General features: G+C 39.6%; 1 protein-coding gene across 1 annotated transcript in view; it reads left to right on the top strand.

The window, feature by feature from the left end:
- ABLIM2 (actin binding LIM protein family member 2) overlaps nt 1–21,936 on the top strand; it is a 104,617-nt gene that overhangs the window by 17,183 nt on the left and 65,498 nt on the right. Inside the window, exons 3-5 of the mRNA XM_075709871.1 lie at nt 6,598–6,713; nt 11,568–11,694; nt 14,142–14,235. Of these exons, the coding sequence (XP_075565986.1) occupies nt 6,598–6,713; nt 11,568–11,694; nt 14,142–14,235 (337 nt within the window). The remainder of the gene's footprint in view (nt 1–6,597; nt 6,714–11,567; nt 11,695–14,141; nt 14,236–21,936) is intronic.

Genomic DNA, 21,936 nt, shown 5'->3' with positions numbered 1-21,936 from the left:
GAAATTCAGAACAATTTTCCATTATGACTGAACTACTTACTCTTAGGTACTTAACAATTCAGGTGAGCTGAATTGCAATACAGTGAAAATACTAGAACATACTACAAAGACCATGTGTATTGAACACATGCTAAAGCTTTTAAAAATGAAGTTCCTGATGAAATAGTATTTCATATAAAAAAAAAGATTCAGATATGTTCCCTAACCTGTATACGTAAATAATTGCATTAAAAGCTCTTTCACTGGTGAAGTTTCTAATTGCTGCTATCTAAAACTTCAGTAGAAAGACACAGATTTGCTTCTGTTGCTTTCCTTAGAAGGACGTGCAAATTCATGTTGTCTTCATCAGAGCCAACTAATGCCCTGCTAACTAGCAGGATTCAATTAGTGTCTCCCAGGGGGGTTGTAACACTGGCTTGTGGTGTGGAGCAACAGAAGAATTCTGTCATCTGTTTATAGTAAAAACACTGGACCAGGTCCCCAACTGCTTTAAATCAACATTGCTTCAATTACCCCAGTCTTTGCAAGCCAGACATAATTTATGGTTTTTATGGGGAAGAGTGTCCTATCTAAACATCATCAGCATTTATTTTATTGAGTGATATCCTCAGTAAAAATAAGGTGGATAGACTGTAAATAAATGTGGTTTAAGTAGAAAAAATAACTTTGTTTGTTTGTTTGTTTAAAAAAAAATATTAAAAGGCAAAAAACCAAGAGACATTTGATTTGAGGTACAGGATTGTAAAGCACTCCACCTTGGCATTTTCTTTGGTGGGAAGAGTCAGGAGTACCATTTGTGTTGTCATTTCTTACACATGGGCAGAAATCTTAATGCACCAAAAGCGCACCGTCTGAGGCAGTTGGCGGATCACGCAAACTTCATCTGATGTTGCCTTTTGCAGCTGGACTTTAATGCAGGTGCTCTGTTAGAAATCTGTCTTCCAGAACGGTGTGAACTTGAGAGGTGGTGGCTGCCTGACAGCGGGGCTGATCCTGCTCTAATAGAAACCAAGCAAGGCTCTTGGCCACTTCAGCAGGAAAACATCGGCAGCGGAAGGCACTTTGCACATGTGACAAGGGTCTCCAGAATGGTGCAGGATCATTAAGTGCTTTAAATGAGCACTTTTATAACCTGTATTTCTGTAGCTCTGAAGTAACACTTCTAAACTGTTCCTGCATTGAGTAGTAAACCAGTCACAGTAGTGACTCCTTTTTTTTTTTTTTTTCTTATTTTCAGAGAAGATAAGATCTGAATAGAAACTGGTGGGAAGTGTTTATTGCTTCAGATGGTAAAATCAGTGAGAAAATCTCATGTGCATACAGCTAGCTGGAGCAGTGGGAAAAAGCCAGTAACACAAGCCCATTTGTTTTCTGGAGCTCCCAGTATTACTACTTTTGAATGCCACGTGGCCCAGCATCATGGGAAAGAGCTGTATTCCCAGGTGCGCTCTGCACTGTGGTGATAAGCTGCTGCCCTCTGTGAAAAAGCTTGTCTGTCAGAAACCCAACGCATCCCTGGGCATCCCTTGGGACTCAGGTGCTATTGCCCTGGGCTGCCACAGGTCTAAGTTGAAAAAAACGTATTAGTATTCAGAGAAAAACTGACTAATAAAAGTATCGTCTTATGTGATTGTTTCTATCTTGCATTGACCAGTTGGCTCTTAAACAAATTTAGGTTTTAGTTGCATTGTTTGCTCTGCTGGCATAAAGATTGGGGGTTTAGCCCCTTCTTCCAACCCTGCTAATAGTCCAGTGAAACCGTTCTCTGCCGTTGTGTTTCATGATGATGATGCCTAAAACTAGAAATGAGTAGAAGAATGACAACATAGATTGAAAAATGTTGCAGATCAACTGCTTACTCTGAATTCCCAGGAAGCGGGTGAGCGATCTTATTCTTACAGTTTCATTAATTGGAAGGAGCTGTGCCCTCCAGAGGGCTGCCAAAGACATTTCCTCCAAAAGGTTCACATTTGTAAAAGTGAAATAGAAAGAGGGAGAAAATTAAGGCTATCTGTATCAGTAGAAGCTGAGTTTTATTAAAAATTGTGCATGCAGCTCTTGTATGGCTGTCAGAGACAGGACTGTACGGCTCCCAGAAGTATCTTATGCAGGATGGGAAAGGGCAGGAAATTGAGTCTTTCAAAAAGCAATAGGTAATCATACCTGTGATAATACTTTTGAAAATGGAATTTTCAGAAATCTTGGTGTGATAATAGGTTATATAAATGTATTAATACATCTATGCAGACCCTCCATATGTAAGATGTATGGTCTGCATAAGGTTGTACTATACAAAGACTCTGTATTCGATTTCAGTGTTACTGACGTGTGTGCATAGGGTATCAAAAAGCTGGGGTTTGGTTTTAAGGCTTAATGTAATTGGTAAAGTTGCTGGTGTTGTTTATTCACCCAGTTGGAGGAATTTATGTAATTGTTATCCCTTTAATTTCAGTATTCTTATAATCAAAGGTTGGAAAAATGTAGCTTTCTGTGACACGTAAATGATGAAGAGAGAAGGACAATTTTATGCTTACTTAGCTGGGGGGATAAATTAGCCACCTCCACTGGTCTCCCTCCAGTAAATCTTGTCCTGTGGAGCACAGAAATGGTACACACTGCTCCAGATGCAGTCTCTCAAATGATGAACAGAGGGAAAGATCACTTCCCTGGACCTGCTGACTACATTAATGCAGCCCAGTATGCGGTAGCCGCCTTTGCTGCAGGGACACTCTGCTGACTGATGTTCAACTTGGTGTCCACCAGGACCCCTACGTCTTTTTATGCTTTCCAGCTGATTGACCCCCCAAGGTGTACTGGTGCATGGGGTTATTCCTCCCTGGGTGCAGAACTTAGCATTTGCCCTTGTTGATATTTGTGAAGGCAGGAGATAGGAACTAATGTCTACTTTATTTCATCAGGTTTAACATCCTGGGTCAAATTTGTCCCTATGGAGCAACCTTGAGGGATATGATTGTATCAGGTACAAGTTAGAGACGAATTTGATCCTGTAGGTCCTCAGGTTGCAGTCTGACATTACACCTGACCCAGTGTAACTGCAGGCTGTTACTGAAATGGATAAATCTGGTCTCCCCCCATCCCTGACCGTATGCTTCTGTTAATTTTCTTATATCAAATTTAGTTGACTGTTCAGCCACAGCATCAGATCAGCAACTTAAAGAACAGAATGCCATCCGTCTGCTCTGAAAAAAAAATGAATATTTTATTTTGGCCCAGAAAGCTTGAATGACGTACCCATGGCTGCATAGGTTGAGGCATGGTGCAGGAAAGGATGAGACCAGGTCCAGACCTTTCAATGCCAGCACTGAGTTACCCTGGATTAGGCGGCTGGTGGTTTGATGTTTTACAACATAATTTTGTTGGTCAGCTCCAGTCATTTCTGGGTTTACAAATATTGTAGGCAGGTGGATAAAACAAAAATCGTTGGGAAATGAATCATAGAAGATGTATTAAAATCTTACAAGTCATTTCGGAGAGCTGCTTTAAAGATGTTTTTAATCCTCATTTTAAAAATAGATTATCCAACTGTGAAAATCACACTGAATATTTTTAAAAGGATAAGTAGCTAATTAAAACACATACCTAACAGTGTTCAGTGGGTGACTGGTTGTGAGATGTCATATCTGAAGGCAGATACACTGCTCTTAACCTACAATGCTATATATAGTCCTGCTCACAAGTTAAAGACCTCAGAAACTGAAACCTTGTTAATTGACTGTTACCACCTTCTGTTGTGCCTTCACTTGTACTGGCATTGAAATCCTCGAGTAGGGCTGCTTGTGAAAGGGAGGGGTCAGATGTTACAGAAATACTGGCAAATGGGTTGTGTATGAATTCTAGATTCCCAATGAAAAAAAAAATAGTGAAGCAAATGCTGAGACTTAATTACGAGTTTAGAAGACCAGCGAGGGAAGGAAACGTCTGCCTGTACCTTTGTGCGGACAACTTCCAAGGAGGATTTCCCTGCTTTTATAGAGTAGGGTATCTTGCAGACGTGAAAAACTTGAGAGAAGTGAAATTGTTGCCCCCTCCCCTCTGAATGGAAGGGCACAGTGAATAGTTTCTAAACTTTCAGAAAATAGGCCAAATAAGATATGTTTGTGGGGTAGGAAAACCTCCACACATGCTCACCCCGAAGGAGGCTCTGTGGCGTGCCATGGTGCCTGTGAGCTTTGGCATGATTTGTGGGTGTCATCTACCTGGCTCTCTCTTTGTGCTGTAGGAGGTCAATTATCCTATTCCTCTCTAAGTTTTAACTGTATTTTCTTTCGGAGTGTTTAATTGCCTAACACAGCTGAGCAAATTCAAAGTGAACGGTCCCTACTTCTACTTTACTTGATACTTGGTGCATCTGTTTCATATGGGCTTCTAAGTTCAGCTGGATAAATCATTAAGTCAAAAAAGATACTAAGTTTGCCTCTGGCTTCTCCTCCTAATATACTAGAGACAAGAACACTTAGTAGTTGTGGCACTTCTTCAGAGCAGTGAATCACTTGTGGCTTCCAGGATGTCACCATCTCCAGGTGCAAAGCCTGCCATTTTACTGAGACCTCTCACAAGAGTCCAGCTGGGTCACTGGCTGAGTCCCAGTCTTGTTCCCCATAAAGAGCATACTAAGAGCAAACCATACTTGATGGCAATATCCTGCCCAGGGCATGCAACTATGCATAAGAATGAAAGGTATTGGGGTAGTTGTATGGCAGTGTAGTTGTGTGAGTGTATCTGTGGAGCACGTTACCATTTTTGTGGGGGTTTAATTCAAAATAGATTACCAGTGGTCACAATAATTATACGGGTGTCTGTAAATCAAGATGAGATATCTTCTTAAAAACACATAGGAGGTCAATTACAAGTTCTTGTCTCAGTCCTGAAACAGTTGAAGTTCCTTGGCTTGTGCCTTTCCAGGTCAATCAATAGTGCTTAGCTCTCAACTTGATTTTGTAGCATTTTATTAAAATGAAAACATGATTAAATGGTGTCTTTCACATTGGCAGTAGAAAACTAGGAGAGCATTTGAATTATATCACTCCATTGTTAAGACAGTTTTTGGTAATTGGTTATTAATTTTCATTATCTATATAGAAGTGTATCGCACTTGGTAATTCTTATTCAAATGAATGTATGTTCATGTCCAGAGGGCCTGTTTGTACCAGAATTACACATAGAACATTTAATTGTGTCAAAGATCAGGACAGTTTTAAAGTCTATTTCCATAAAATATTTTTCCTTAGCTTAACTTTAGGTAAGTAAGAAGGTAGCAAGTATTTGGAGTATTAAGTCATTAGTGAAGGGAAAAAAAAAAAAAGGTGAAAAGCAGAATACATTATCAGCTGTCCAAAGATATCACAATATTTAAACTCCATGTGTCCTCATAATTTTTAAAGTATTGCTTATGGTCCAAAATGGATGACGGTGTTGAACACTTATTTAGCTGGTTTAAAACAGATTTTAGTAACATTTTTTAGAAACATAGGACAGGATTGCTTTTGTTCTCTTTTTAAGTAATAAAAAATTTATTTTAAATGTAATGCAAATGTAGAATAAGCCACCCTTGGATGGTTTAGGGAGCAAAATAATGTTTATGCTTAGCAAGAAGTATCTGTGCAGCTTTTGTAGTGAAGATAACCTCTCAATTGGTATGAATTTGATAGCGATTGTGGGGGAATGTCATGCAGAGTTTTAATGAAATCTTAATGAAATAATCTGATCAGATGGACTTCACCACAAGGCAGAAGGCTTGCGTTATGTTTGTGCCCCACTTAAGCCATATTTTGATAGCTCACTTGGGATTTAGTTGGATGTGAGCTTTGGGTGGAGTGAAATGTGTTTCTAAATCTTCACCATCCTTTGCTGCATTATGAAGTGATTTGTCCATCTGGTCCTCTTAGAGAAAAAGCCTGAGTAGCTTCTGTGCCCAGACAAGAAAGCTCACAGCGGAAAGCTTTTTGTTTTAAGGACATTGATAAAAAGGAAGGATTTAATTAAGTGTAAGGAGAGCTGTTGTTGAGTAGAGCAAACAAGTAATGTAGACACTTTGGGGTTTATAACTGGGATATATTTTCTCCTATGAGAGTTCACTGACATTTGCTTTCTGAGCATATACATTAAGAGAAGGACTTGGATATGATGAAAGTTGGGAGGACAAGTGCTGGTTTTTTAATGTATAAAAGTCATCACTCTCATGCAGCATTTGAACAACATAAAAGCAGCTGCATTTGCCCGTCCTTACTCCCTGTAATGCCAATTTTATTTTCATTCTGTAACTGATTGTGTTATCAACCCTTGCTGATGCTACATTTCTTAGGTACACAAGGATTTGGACTTGTGTGCTCAGTGTGGTTTTGTATCTTTAGATAATATTTATTTTTTCTAAGTAGCTGTAACATTCACATTTGCAACTGTCTGTTTGATATGTCCCTTCAATACTTTAGCCTTCAAGTGGCTGAATAATAGTGAATGAGAACTAGGCAAGCAGAGAAAAAGAAACCAGGGTAGTAATCAGTTCCTTTATGGAAAGATATTGAATTTTGATAAAGGCATGAGACTGTAACCTGTCTGCTTTTGTTTCCTCTGTTGTAGGCTGCCTTTCCCTGCAGGTGACCGGGTAACTTTTAACGGGAAGGAGTGCATCTGCCAGAAATGCTCCCTGCCCCCTTCCAGCAGCACCGGCTCTCTCCCCGTACAGAACCTGCGAAGTGAGTAGGGGTTTCCGCTCTTTTCTCTGGTACTTCTTACTCTGCACAGTCTTAAAGAACACACTTTTATACTGGTATGTTTAACTGGACTTTTTACCACTGTGCTGCTTAAAAGGTGTCAAGAAATACAATGTAGGTATGTGAAAAAGTATATGGCAGTTTTCTGAGAAGTCTGATATTAAAAAGAAACATAAATGGTGCCATTATAGGGTTAACAATAAAAAGAACCTCCCAGAACATTTGATTAAAACAGGAGTAAATCAAATTATTTGGAGAAAGGTGTAATACAGATCTTAATATTTTTGAGGATTTAGTCCAACTCCAGCTAAAATAAAATCCAACATGATATCTAATCACTTGTAAGTGTTCCACGGTTGCCTCAGGAAATATCAGTGACATGGCTGCATGGCTAAATACTACACAGGAAGGGTTAATGTATGCAATGTGACCAGAGGGACATTTGCCTTGGCCTCAATACTATTGTGTACTATCAGAAGACACCAATACTGCAGAGAAGAAACGTGGTCTTTTCATAACACCTTTTTTGCAGCAGATGATAGAGTGGCATTGTTGCTCTGAACTCTGTTCCTCTGCTGATTTGTTCATGAGGAGCTGCCATGTCATAACATTCATCCACTGCCTGTATGTAATTAAGCATCAACAGCCATTCAATTAAACAGCAAGACAGAAATATTTTTAATGACTATCATATCACATCAAGCTGGATTCGGCATGGAAAGACCCCATAGATTGCTCTTCTTTGTATATAAGGAATCCAGCTCACTTCAGGGAGAAATGTCTGGTTTTTCTTCTTTGTTTTTCCCCATATCTCTCTTTTTACAGAAGTTTTCACCATCCCCTTTCTCCACTTTGTCAGCAAAAGCTGCTGTGTGAATGCAGTGAGAGACGCTATGCTGATTCCTCTCTTGCTAATGCTGTTCTCTTTTGGGGAGGGGATGGCTCAGTCTCCTAGGTGCTTTCTCTTGTCGCTTATTCCAGAGATGGATCATCCTCAATCATCTTGGCTGGCTGCATTTGCAGATCCATACTTTAATGCCCTATCATCTGTTTGTCTCCTTGTCGTACGGGAAAAGTGGCTTTGACTTTAATGGAAATTATTTGCCTGGTTGAGTACTGACAGAACAACTTCATTTGATTATCTGTAATACAGAATCCTTTAATGTACTTACATTCCCTTTCTCTGTACACACACACCACCCCCTAGAGAGTTTTTCTTGTGTTGCATTTCCCCCGCTCGCTCAGGTCGCTGCACCGAGCCTCCTCAGTGCATGGGTACCTGCAAATCTCAGCAAACCACTTGCCCCAAAGAGAAGGAGCACTGGAAGCATATCTTTGTGGCAAAACCTGACCTTGGAAAACAAAAGTTTAGCTTTTCCCTGAATAAAATCTAATACAGATGCAAGTATTTAAACCTCAAATACAGGTCTGCTTTAAAACTCATTATAAATGGAGGAAATCTTGCTTGCTACAGGTTTAGGTGGATTCAGATAAGAGTCTTGGTTCAAACCCAGATATCTGCCACACTGTAGTCTGGACTTCTAAAATAATTTGATTTGGTCTTCACCTGAGACTTACCAGCTCTGCTTCTCAAATAATGTAGTGATGGGGGTGAGCTAATAGATACCATGGCTTCTTAAAGGGCAAACTGAGGTCCGTATCTGGTCTGCAAGTAAGTTGTGCCATGATGTTGCCAGGATCCCAGATCAGTATCTTCCTTACCTGTGTAGACCATGTCCATTCTTATCTCTTCCTTACTCCATTTCCCCAGTGTCTTGCAGTGCTGCTGCAGGGCAGCATCTTCTGATTTCATGGTGATGTGCAGCACCCAGCTGGCCCAGGAGCTGCAGAGCTCATGGGCTTTGGGAAATTAGGTAGCAATGGTGTAATCCATGCTTGGTGTGGGGAATAGAGCTTTGATGGGTCAATGGGAAGCACTGCAGCCACAAATACACGGAGGTGCGTGCATGCATATATAGAGCAAGTTATGTCAGAGCCTGACCAATGACAATATACAGAGAATTAACCAAATATCTAAAAAAAAAATAAAGAATTTGGGAAACCTTCAGATTAATATGTAATATGTGAGAGAGCAATGTGTAATAACAGCTGTTTTCCAAGCACTTAACTAATCCTTAGGCTAGAACCAGTGTTTCAGGAATAAACAAGCACTGTCAGAGACATCTTGTTTGAACTGGAAAATCAAAAGTCCAGGACGGCTGGCTGTAGCTATGCTACATATTACACAAAGCAGTAAAGGGCCTTAGTGCCTCCTTGTTTTAACAACAGCCTTCTTGGAAAAGACCTTAATGTTTTAAATGAACAATTATTTTTATAAAAGAACAGTAGTGCACAAAAATACAGGACTTCAAGCAAGCTGAGTCAAGGACCAACTAATACGTTGACCCGCTGTTACATTGGTTTTGCTCTTGGCTCAGAACTGCCTGATACCTAGTGTGTATGTTATTCATCAGCCTATTTGTCTCTGACTTGAGCTCAAGAATGCTTTCAGGAGATCTTTTGGGACTCATTGAGCTCCCAACATCACTGCCCCTTCTGACCGGTCCTTCTATTTTCATTCTCCCAGTTTGGTTTTGACCTCCTTTATGCATTACATTTGAAAGAAATCAAGAATGTAAAATATTTGCTTTTTGCCTGAGTCCTTGAATTTTTTATTATTATATAAATACCTAGCTACCTGGTTTGCTTCTTTTATAAAATGCTAGCTGTGAAAACCTCTTGTGGCAGCGTTGATGTTGAAAGAGTACTCAGGGAAGAATATCAACATGTAGCAGCAAATTGATGTGTTCTGCAGAGTTATTGGTTGAAATTAGGTGAGTCACCAAAGGATGCTGCATCCAAGACAGGAAGACAAGGACTTTGCATCAATAGGCACTGTTGGCATGGCAACTACAATATTTGTTTTTAATTATCTGGAACTTAACAGAGAAAACAGCAGTTAGGAATAAAAAAGTAGCTCACAAAATGCTGCCTTTTCTGCTCGCCCAAGCTTAAACCAGATGAAAGGTGAATGACATCTGAGCACACAGTGTTGTATTAAGGTTGTGAAATAAACCCTCGAGCGGTGGGATTAAATTAGATTAACAGATGAACCCCTGGTGCAGGGGAGATCACAAAAAATTCTGATTTCAGTTAAAAAATAGATACTGCAGTGTTTCTTGTCTTGTGGGACTAAATCCAGGCACACACCCAAATGTTCTCTTTTATTAGCAAAACTCAAATGTTCTGATCTGTGGTGCACACGCTTTTGTGCTGGGCTTGTTTCCACGTATTGGTGCTCTACAGGGTGATATTAGAGAGCCATATTATTACTCCCTTAATCCATTCCAAATCCACTAAAGGAAAATAAAAACTATCCTTTATTGTTGTGCACTCAGAAGTTAAACATTTACAATTGCACTAACAGAGCGTCTCATTAGGGTCACGTAACCAACTAAATAGAACCTTAAATCAGAAAGTTTTTAAGAGGACTGTTTAAATCTTTTAATGAGATCCTATGTTTGAAGTTCTTTCTTAATAACTAGATAAATCTTTTTTAATGCTTTTGTGTATCTTTCTCTTTGATGCAAGACTTTATTGTGTTGTATTTCTCTTCTGGCATCTCTAAATGACTCTTCAAATGTCTTTCAGGGTTTTTCTTTTCTCTAGCAAACCATTGGTATACAAGAAGAATTCCTAAAGAAAAAATACGTGATTTTACATAAGATGGAAGATATAATCATATGGAGGATTTGAAGGGTTACTGAGATATTGATACTAGAATAAGTTTATTATTGATGTTTATCCTTATTTTTCCACATTCTGACTATTTTAACATTTTGTAAGAAAATTATACATAGATCCGAATCTGTAGAGAGTGAAGAGTGAATGAGAGCTGGACCGTATAGGGTAATGGAGGATTTATTTACGATACAGAGAACCAGGTTCAAATCCCATGTCAGTGTAGCTTCCCTAAACAGAGCCCTCACTGGTGGACTGTTGGCGTGGAAGCTGAGTGGATTTGGCTTTTACTACTGTAATCAAAAGCATCCATCATTTAAAAAAAAAACCAAAAAGCAACAACACCCCCCAAACAAGTCTTGTCCTCGAGGACTTTTTCTGAGAAGTATAGCTGCTTTGTGTATAGCCTATTTAACCAACATAGCCTAGCTTATGTTATCCAGTTATGATGCATTATGTGTTTAATTTTCCTTACAACATTTTGGAGCTTTATATAAGTGAATTTCTATAAATGATAAATATATAGCTAGGCATCACTTTCACATGTTGCAATGTCACTACTACTCAGGAATTTGTAATGCCTCTCAAATATTGGTGTATTTTTCCTGGTTATAGAAGTTCACTTCAGAATTTCAGCTTAGTTTTTTCCACAGCTGCAAAAAGAATTTTGAACTATGAGTAAAGTTTTCAGACCCAGAAGCAAAGTCTAATATGAAGGCTCAATTATTTGTTTTAATCTCATGACTTTTAGGTCTTATTTTATTAATTTTATTGGGCTGATTTGTGATGCTTGAAAACTTAATCAGCAAAGCTTTGTATCTTTTAAAGCAGTATGAATGAATTAAAATAAACCCTAAGTCACTAGGAAACCTAAGTCATTACTTTTTTCTTTGAATGATTCATGTCTTCTAGCAATGTTAGGACAATATTAGGGCAGCACCACTTGTCATCCGTCAGTGAGCACCCAGCAGCGAGCTTTAGAGCCTTCACGAGCTATAACTAGGACACCAATGGACCCTCATCCTGCAGTAACCAGTGTTGTTGCGTGACCATCTAAAGCGTGCGATTCACTCATACTGGATTTTTCTCTTGCAGATTGTGGGGGCTGTGGTTCAGAAATAAAAAATGGGCAGTCATTGGTTGCCTTGGACAAACACTGGCATTTGGGCTGTTTTAAGTGCAATACATGCGGCAAGCTACTGAATGCAGAGTACATCAGCAAGTAAGTTGAGTGGAGGAGCATTTTCACTCGTTTTCAGCATTCTTTTAGTACCACATAATTAGTTCAGTGTTGCATATCCTTTAATTTGTGTTTGTCAGTGTTTGGAGATACATAAAATATTAGAGATTATTACCTAAATTACTATCTAAATTGTACTAAACACAGAAAAACTCAAATGAAGAGAAGCAGAATTTGTCCATTTACCTGGAATGGGACTTGCCAAAGCTATAGAAAGGCAATGGGTGGAGTATGCCCTTAGTTAGCTATGTTTGACTTTGCTCTGTGCGATGCTGTAATGTGAACAAGCACTATCCTTTCCATGTGTTTCACATAAGCAAAAATGTTCTCAAAAAGTTCGTTAAGGAGGTATGTATCATGCTTTTGCGCTGCTCCAGACCCTCGTGCTGTCAGATTTGGACTGAATGTGATGACAGCAACGAGAGGCAGCACAAAGCACACATGCAGACCAAGTCCCATGTCAACACTCATATCAGTCCAGTGAGATACAGGGCTTTCACTGGCCAGGGCACCTGGGATTAATTTCTGCTTCAGAGAAGTGTGTTGATACGATGAAATTTTCCTAAACAGCTAAGTAACTCAATCACCAGTGCCCAGAGATGATGGAGTTTCAGAGCCAATGTCCCACTGACTTTCAACAATTCTTTGGATTTAGATTAATACAAGTATAACATTTAATCTCACAGCTTGCACTGGAGGCTGAGAAAACAATTTATAATAAAAGGGTGTTCTTAAATAAGGTTTTGCATTATGTCAAATGTTATGCTGCTCTGCTGTATTTTGGTACAGTGCTTTTTTGCTTGTTATTTAATAATAAAAACCCCATAAATTGTAAAAAGATATAGTTATTGTGAAATCCTCTTTTTTTTAAAAGCTAAATGCCAAACAAAATAACTCAAGAGAAGAAACAACCTTGCTTCAGTTAATTCAATTAATTATTGTGATAACTTATAGGTTAGTCTCTAAGAAATCCAACTTGTATGCTATAAAATTAATTTTTACGTTTCTCCAGGGAAATGTCCAATAAAATTATGTCTCTGCTAATAAATCTGTCTGATCATGGGCTGGTTTAGCATAGCACACTAAACTTAGTTAACTATGTTAAATGCAGACCACAAAATGATCAGAGGGATGGAACACCACTCCTATGAAGAAAGGCTGAGAGAGTTGGGGTTGTTCAGCCTGGAGAAGAGGAGGCTCCAGGGAGACCTTATTGCAGCCTTTCAATACTTAAAGGGGGCTTATAAGAAAGATGGGATCAGACTTTTTCATACAGCCTGTTGCAATAGGACAAGGAGAAATTGTTTTAAACTAAAAAAGGGTAAATTTAGACTGAATATAAGGAAGAAATTTTTTACAATGAGGGTGGTGAAACATGGGAACAGGTTGCCCAGAGAGGTAGTGGAGGCCCCATCCCTGGCAACATTCAAGGTCAGGCTGGACGGGGCTCTGAGCAGCCTGATCTGGTTAAAGATGTCCCTGCTCATTACAGGAGGGTTGGACTAGATGACCTTTAAAGGTTCCTTCCGCCCCAACTGTTCTGTGATTCTATGTTTAACTTGCACTTTGAAACAGGAGAAGAGTCTCCAGTTTCTTCTAGAGTAATTTATTTTCATTCATCGGTTTAGCGGTCTAAATGTAAAGTTTTGTAAAATTGTGATCTAAATGTAAATTAACAAATAGGTTCATTTCAGAGCATTAGCCCAAGTGTTCTGGTTATCACTTTTTAGAATAAAAGCTAAGACTCCTGTTTTTATTCTTCATATTTTTAAATAGTACATTAACTTAAATCACTTGTGGTGGTGAAATAACTGTTCACATCATGCACTAACGTACTGCAAGGTCTCTTCTGCTGCTTAGGTTGAAGTCTTTTAGTCATTACTGGCTTCCATGGAGCAGGTTCCTGAGTTGGTTAATCCATGACTGTCTTTAAGCAAGGACGGTCAAGAATGTCAGTAGACTTAAGTGTTCATCAAAACTTGGTTTACAGTCAAAATAGTCAGTTGAGATATTATTCTGAAGTCTAAGCTAAATACAATTAGATGATAAATAAAGAGGGAAAGAATAATATGTAGTAATAAGTATTTTTTCCAGAGTACAAAATACATGGAAGAATTTAATGAGTAACGTTATCAAAACAAATGGTGTGAGAGTCTCAGAGAGCGAGTGTTGTGACTGGGGGAGAGGCGATGGCCGAATTCAGCAACAAAGCAGGAAAGTGGGATCGTGGTAGACTGTGAAGGGCCAGAATAGTTCGTTAACTATTCAGTTCTTTACAAAATTAATAAATACAAGTATTTGGGATGGGGAAAAGTCCCTAAACACCCTGTTAAATGTTGAAGCATTAACAGATATTAGCTGTATAATCCCCCAGTAAACCTGTAAGCCTACCTAAAGCAATCTCTGTGTGGCCTGTTGTTCTTCCCTAGGGATGGCATTCCATACTGCGAAACGGACTATCATGCAAAGTTTGGTATCAGATGTGACAATTGTGCAAAGTATATCACAGGAAGAGTGCTTGAGGTAAGGAGAACCTGTCATTCAAACACATCTCAAAGTGTACAAAAAGACTTGCTCTTTTGGGTCTAGTCATGTGCTCGCAAATGAGTGTTAATGCAGCAGTTTACTGTTACTTTTGTGAAATACTAGGAACTTTTTCTATAATTCTTTTCTGTTTCTTCTCTTAATGGTTTGATAATACACATACTCCTTAAATGGATATTTGTGGTACTGGAGAACGTTCAGGTAGCAGAAGTAATAAGTGAATGGATTATCAGGCACGTTTTAATACTTATACTAAATTCCTCTGTAAATTCTGCTCTTTGATTCCCTTTTACGTTCCCCAGAGTTAGGGTGAAGATGCTGAAAAACTAAAATGAATCATTTGAAATGTATTTTTGCACCCAGAAATGAGCTATGTTGCAGGGGTTTTTTGAGTTTGTTGTTTTAAAAAGCAAGGAGGTTGTTTAGTGTAGGTGAATGTTTGTACTTTATGCAGAAGAGATTTCCTCATAACTGACCCAGGATCAGAAATGGATATATTCCTTTGATCTGAATAGAATTTATCCTTGGATCTAAGTGTATGGTTAGCCAATCAATGTTATCATTTATCCAGTTTTTCTTTCTGCCCTTTTCCTGTATCTTGTGAAGCCTTAACAGTACTGGAGTTAAGAAAAGGTTCCCCAGGTTGCTCAGTTCACTCCTTTCTCTTCATCAGTTAAGAAAGCCTGGAGGAGTCCCAAAGGACTTCCTTAACCAGAGAAAGGTCTGCTGGGAATCGTACAAAGACTTAACTATCCAAATGGTGGAGAATTATAGCTATGGAAGGGACTGAGAAGCAAGTGGAAGGGAACAATGAGTCCATACTAGATGGCATGGTATGCTGTTAGGGTTAGGTGTGTGAGGCTTTTCCGTTATCAAATGTTTTTACGGGCATCTCAGAAAACAGACTTCTAATAAGGGAGAAAGAGTGTAAAGACAGCTTTCTCACTATTTACAGATGGCTCTTTCAAGTGAGAGAGGCAAAATAGAAGAAAACATTAAATAAACCTTCAAAAATGTACGGGGTGACCAATGGCAGCTGCTACATGTTTTCAAAGATGTCAGCCTCTGACACTGAATGAAAGGTAGTAAGAGGGGATAGGCTTTGAAAGGTGAAGCTAATTAACTTACATTTGATGTGATAAAGAAGAGAGAGGTGAATGCAGAGAGAAGAGTGTCATGGCAAAAGCTATAGCAAATTTGGGGTGTATTTACCCATAGCAGGTTACAGGGAGTGATTAATACTAGGATGGGAGAAGAACAGAAGCTCCGATTTCTCTACTGACTCTTGGCTTCACAGTATTGTGTTTTTCTGTCCTGGTTCTTGCCTTGACATGTCTGTACAAAAATACTCCTTTTATTTGGTAATATGTTACCTGCAATATGGTTAAACAATTAGCATGTGGTGTGATGTAATTAAGAACTTGTGTCCTTACTGTCTCTGTGGATGATGAAAAGAAAAAAAAAGTTAAAAAGAAGATTTGTACAGTAACAGTGCTGAGTCGAATTTGTGGGACCTGGGGGCACATGTGGCTGTATCTGTTTCTTCTAATTCCTTGGTGAGAGCGTACTGAACGGGAGGGAAGTTTCTTGTTTTTAATATAGACGGACCAATAACAAACTTGAGAAAAGTTAATACTTTAAGGCTGTTGTAGGAATTTTACCATGACTGATTACGTCTGTCATTGTAGTTGTAGGTGATGTTTTTGGTCAGTGCATGTGTGTCCCCCTCCTCTCCCCTTCCCCAGTGTTGCTCTGATGACAGTGCTGTAGCACTGATCCTCTTCTTTGGTACTGGTGCAGGCTGGGAGAGACTTTGATTGAATGAAGTCTGTGGCATTTAACTGTGGAAAAAATAGTGATGCAAGATTCTGAAACCTTTTTGAAAAAAAGATGAGGAGAAAGGACTTTCATGATCTGTAAAAGCACAGCAGTGTCATATAGTGCCACTGTCAAATAGGAAAGGTGGGATGAAGTTAGTGTGAAGCAGGCAATGGATTTGAACAGGTACAATGGTATTTAATGTCCAGAGGCTTTTTACAACCACCCGGAAACGTTACAGTCTATAACCTTCTTTCCATAAGATTGTATAAAACAACATGTAGTTTTGTATGCAACAAAACTAATGAAGCTTGAATATGGGTGAATGTCCTATGTCCTAGCATTCTGCGGTCACGATAAGTCCCGTTCCTCATGACGTCTCCCGAAATACCTGCTCCCATCCCCTGTGTTTCCCCGTGAAATATCTCAAGAGCTTTCTTTGCATTTCCACTGCCTGTTTACATGGTCAAGAGGAGACACACAGTGTGAGGCTCCTTCCATGGTGATCAGCCTGTGATTTCCATGAGCCTGTGGACCTAAGGGATCACTTTAAATGGCCGTTGAGTTTCAGTGTTGACCATGGAGAGCAATCAGATGAGGAGGTAGCACGCACACCTCATTTCATTGGGAAGCTACACTAAAAGTCTTGACCTAAGCAAACAGATTTGAAAGAACGCAGAGACCGTATCTGTAGCTAACACGATTAAGTCGTTTGTTGTTCATCTGCAGCAGATGGACTTGTTCAAAAGGCTTGGAATTGGGGCCGATTCTTCTGTCTGTCCAGTTTCAGGCTCGGTGTGTGTTTGTTACTGGCCAGCTTGCTGGTACGTTTGTGTATCTGCTGGTCAGGAGGACAGAAAAAAGAAAAAGTAGCCATGGCTGCTTTTTGTTGTGAGATGTATTTTTTGTGGAATTATCTGGAATCCTGAAACATTTTTCAAAACGTCAGTACTTCTTTTTACAATCTTGAATATAATCTGGAGATACACAAAAATAATAGGGCAATTTGCTATTAAAGTGGGGGAAAATCTTGACAGCAATACTTATTAGGCAGAGGAATTGTCTCCCAAGGGGGCTGCTGGAAGCTATCATTTAGATCGTATTAAAACAAGGTTGGACAAGGCACTGGAAAATCTACGTTAGCAAACAGTCCTGCAATGACAAAGGGAGGGACTATATGACCTAATAGGATTTTTTCCATCTCTGATTTCTGTGATAATGTCAGGAGGACAGCTGCTTCCACAATTATTCTGTGCCCAGATTTTATAATATTGTCTCCCTTTCCAACACTTGTTCGTTTTTAAGTGTTTATTCAGCAGAGGAGGAAGGGAGAGTCAACTAGTGTGAGTTACTGATAACTTATAAAAATATGGCTGTTTTTGTAGGTTGCCAGCCAAATAAAATGATGATTTAGTTACTTAAATTCTTCTTTCAGCCCATTTTCTGAGGGCCAGATTCATTCCATGTAGTAAATGGGCTTAAACACAGGATAGCTCTGTTTATAATTCCCTTTCTTCCCCTCCAGTCCACCTTGGCTTGCCCCCAGTCTCTCAGGGAACTTGTACTGGAAAAGCTACAAAAGGGGCTGAACAGCTAATTTACGGAGACCATAAATTCTTCTATTGCTTTTAAAGGCAATAGTTTTGCTGTTTTTACAAAAACCCTGCCCACCAGTGCTTTAATGGGCAAGGTTTGCTTTGCTTGTGAAGCTTACATAGCACTGTTTAATGCAACATCAGTCCCCTCCTAGAAATTGCTATGTTTTATCCCTGACCATATGTATTGATAAACCTACCATCTTAAATGGGGAGCAAAGGTGGCTGAGTTTATTTTGTAGTTTGACTTAAAATGCAGTGCAACTGAAAACCTTCAGGGAGAAAAAGGGTTTATTTTAGTGCTTATGGTATAGCTCTGTTCCCAATCCAGCAATAGCTAAAATCATGCAATAACACAGAAAATAAACACATTTTAAAATAACAAGCCATTGTTTTTTTATAACCAGCCATTTCCCTTTTGTTGTATTGCAATCTATTTCTCTGCATTTGGCACTAAAAATATTTTTTCTCTCTTTTTCTGTCACAAGCAGTTATTTATTAATGAAAATTGCAACTTGTGCTAACGAGCATATCATAAAAGTGGACAAAATAAGTGTAATTGCCTTTTTTCTAAAAATATACTTATTTTGCATGATAATTCAAAGCCTGATACAAACCCCTTTCAATCAAGAAAACACTTTCCATTTGTTTCGTGGTCTCTAATCAGTCTTCTAGCTGTGTTTTGCTCAGAGGAGGCAGAGGAGGGTTACCTGCCTCCCGGTCCTTCCCACACAACAAGCCGTGCAGAGGCTTGGAAGGCTGTTGAGGTGCATGGAGGAGCTGTGTGACAGCCAGTGACCCCTCCTGGGGAACATGCCTGGGTTTCCTTAACATCTGATATTTAGAAACTCAGTTGCAGGAAACTCTCTTTTTGTAAGTGGTCTCTGTATAGTTATTAATTCTTCTGATACAGACTGATTATTAGCTTTTTTGATCTTCTTCCCTTCAGTTGATGAACTTTAAGGAGAATTTATGGAGAACAATCTTAGTTCCTCCCAACTTTTGTTTTGCAAAACTGACTGAGCCAAATTCTCCTCTGCTCATAAAGTCAGCTCCAGGCTCTTCTGGTGATGCTGGTGGATCTTCTCACTGCCCATTCCCAGCTAGAACCACCTTCTGTCAGCATGGATGGACACTGTACTGCAGATGATGCCTCACCCCTACCTTGTGCAGTGATAGTAACCCCTTCCACTGTTTCTAAAGAAAGTACTTTCCCTGCTATATCGCACTGAGTGTGGGTTTTTTTTCTGTGGCTTCGTTAACATTGACAGCCTGTAGCGAGATACGACTTGGTGGTGGGAGGGGAGGTTTCATCTGCTGTTTCAGCTACTGATGTTGTTAGAGGAAGCCTAGGTTGTTAGAGGAAGCCTTCATATCCAAAGATAACCTCCTGGGGATGTTTTGATGGCAAATGCGGTATAGGCTGTGAGGAATCAGGTGCGATTGCTTGGGTAGGCAACTGCAGCCCAGTGATGGCCAGGCTTAGTTGTCTCTTAGCAGGCCTCCAGGACCAGCTGTACTGGTAGCTGGTGAACAACGGATCTCTGCCACTACTAGCTGGTGTTTTGAATTTCATGTGAATAAAAGCTGGCAGTCTAGCACATTGGAAGTTATGCTTTTGAAGAGGTCTCTTGGGGCTTATTTACATGCAGCCCAACTGCTTCTGTAAGCACTGACTAAGTAGGTGCTTCTTTTCAGCACTTGACTAGACTTCTCTCTACAACTGTCCCGTTATTGGTGTAAATGTGTCGTAAAAGTGCTGGTGAAAACACCTGGATCACTTACTAAACATAAAGGTGGGTCCAGCTGCTGTATCTGACATCCTAACATGGCAGTATGGCACTCAGTATATGTGGGGGAAGAAAGGGTTAACATTTTTCTGGTTTACATGTATGTGTAAATGTCTAGAAAAGCATAATCATTATATATTTTTAAAATCTATTAATCATAATGGTATGTTACTTTAAGGGAACAAATGCAGTAGGCACTAGACAGGAATGAGACTACAAATGTCCATTACTTATGTGTCAATTAAGTGCTACTTACACCTCAGTGACTTATTAATTAAAACATGAATCTTATTTTATTATTTTTTGTAGTTTTTTTTTTTTCATTTGCCTTAGGGTTGAGCTGCTTTTGTTTGCAGCCACATCTACTTTGTAAATCAATTGCCTTTCCCTTTGCAAAAGTCTCGGTATAGCAGAGAGACGAGACTAATTCTTTACAGCAGGGTGTACAAATTTCTGCCTGCAGTGTGGAAGAATGGTTCATTCTGAAATGTCTGTTACCCTGCTGTTTCACTAACAACAAAACCTAGTGATGTGTGAAAGGTACTTGAGCAGCTTATAATACAGGCATTAATACTGAAACATGCAATAAAAGCGGCTCCATCTATATGAAGGAAGGCTTTCCAGTAGCATGGGCACCCTTGCGAAGGCTGTCAGAGCAGCAGAAGGATCCAAGTGTCAGTACTAATCTTCAGGTAGAAACTGCTCTCTATGCCAGCTTTCTCCCATCACAAGAGAAGAAGGAAAACTATTGGAAAAGATACATCTAAATAAATCAGCAGTAGCTCTTGCAAAAGGAAGCCTTCTAAGGTAGGAAACATTAACTAGCATTTTCAATGCGTAGTGTTTGCAGAGATGCAAGGCATTTTGCAGCTTGAGAATGGTCTCTGTTTTGGTGCCACTTGCGTTTGTCTGAGGCTGCTGGTTTGCAAAGGCAGGTTAATCGTCAATGCGTAGGGTCTGAACTTGGCTGGGTAAATGTTAATTGACAGTTGACTTAGACTTTCTGCTTTAAAACAGGCATCATTAAAAATACTATCAATGAGCATGTAAATAGCAATGCAGATGTTTTTGACCTTAGCTTTTAGCCTTGTCTGTAGCCCAGTTGTATTGTTTTAGATACATTCACCTTATCTTTCTCCCACCCTCATCCTTTCCCTTTTTCAAGCACCTCTTCTCTCCAGAAAAAGATACAGAGCTACACCTATCCATATTTATTGTCTGAACTGTTAAGAACTCACAATTGTTGACATGTCAGGGAAAACCAGTACATATCAAAAGGAACTGTTTGCATTGTTTTTATGCTGGAAATCATTTCTTAGGTTTATTGAGGAAGAGCACTGAATAGCATTCGGTGATAGCTTAATCCTGTTACATTTTTACCAAAGTAAGGGATTCTGCAAATTATTTCTGAATAACATAAAAGAGAAGTTCAGAATTTGAGGGAAACTGGTTGATAGAGAAGAAAGAATGACTACTGCAGGTTTTGTGGGTTTTTTTTTTTTCAGTTGCTTGCTTGCTTTTCTGTTGAGGATTTCTCTGGTACGTACAGAGAAAGTCCCTGGTAGTGCTGCTGTGCATTTGTGCTTGTGGGGGTTCGTACGTGTTAGGAGTTTTAGTGCGTAGCTTGACTCTTGAGCCTGGCAGACAGGTGAATGGTGTCCGCTGCCTTTTCCCATTACACAAAAATGTAATACCAGTTAACTGTCTTAAACTATCTTAAGTGATTAATTAAAGCATCAAAGCAGTGATTCCAGCAGTCACCTTGATACCTTCCGAGCCTCGGATGCAAACAGCATACAGTATGCCAGTTACAATGCCTTTGTAAGCGATGCGTTGCTGTGGTGATGCATTATTATATAGTACTATTTGCCAGCGTTTGAATATTTTGATGGTGTGAAACATTGCACTTTCTGGATGTCTTCAGTTCTTCATCCTATTACTTTGCATAATTTCTTTAATTTCCGGTGGTCTTCTGTCTCATGGCTCGGGCATGCAGTGGTTGGCCAGCCCACTGCTCTGCAATGCCCTGTACCTACCCACGATGCAGCCAACAGCACAAGTGCCTGCCTCCAGCTCTCTCCCGTAACCATGACAGTGGTGCAGTAGTAAGTGCACTTAGCGACAATTGGCTTTGTTGATAAAATATCTCTAGGATGCCCTGGCCCATGTGACAACGGCTCAGTGTGTCTGCTAACAGCAGGAAAGCAGCCTATGTGACTCGTTCCTTGTATCTTTAAGATTTTCCATCCTGCCAACCTTCAACAGTTTTTGTGCTTCTTCAAACTTCTTTTTTCCCCCCAAAGTAAGAACTTCTGAATGGTACCTTGAACTGGAAATGTGTGGATGAGTCTCCAAGTAGCAACTTCCTATGTCCAGGAAGGACTGTTAATGTCAGTTCTGCATATGACAGCAGCATTTCCAGTCCCAGCTAAATTTGGGGATCCAAAATACCAGTCCTTATTCAGGCACAGAACGAG

Source organism: Pelecanus crispus, chromosome 4 (assembly GCF_030463565.1).
Source record: "Pelecanus crispus isolate bPelCri1 chromosome 4, bPelCri1.pri, whole genome shotgun sequence".
NCBI classification, from domain to species: domain Eukaryota; kingdom Metazoa; phylum Chordata; class Aves; order Pelecaniformes; family Pelecanidae; genus Pelecanus; species Pelecanus crispus.
This window is presented reverse-complemented; position numbering and strand designations above follow the sequence as displayed.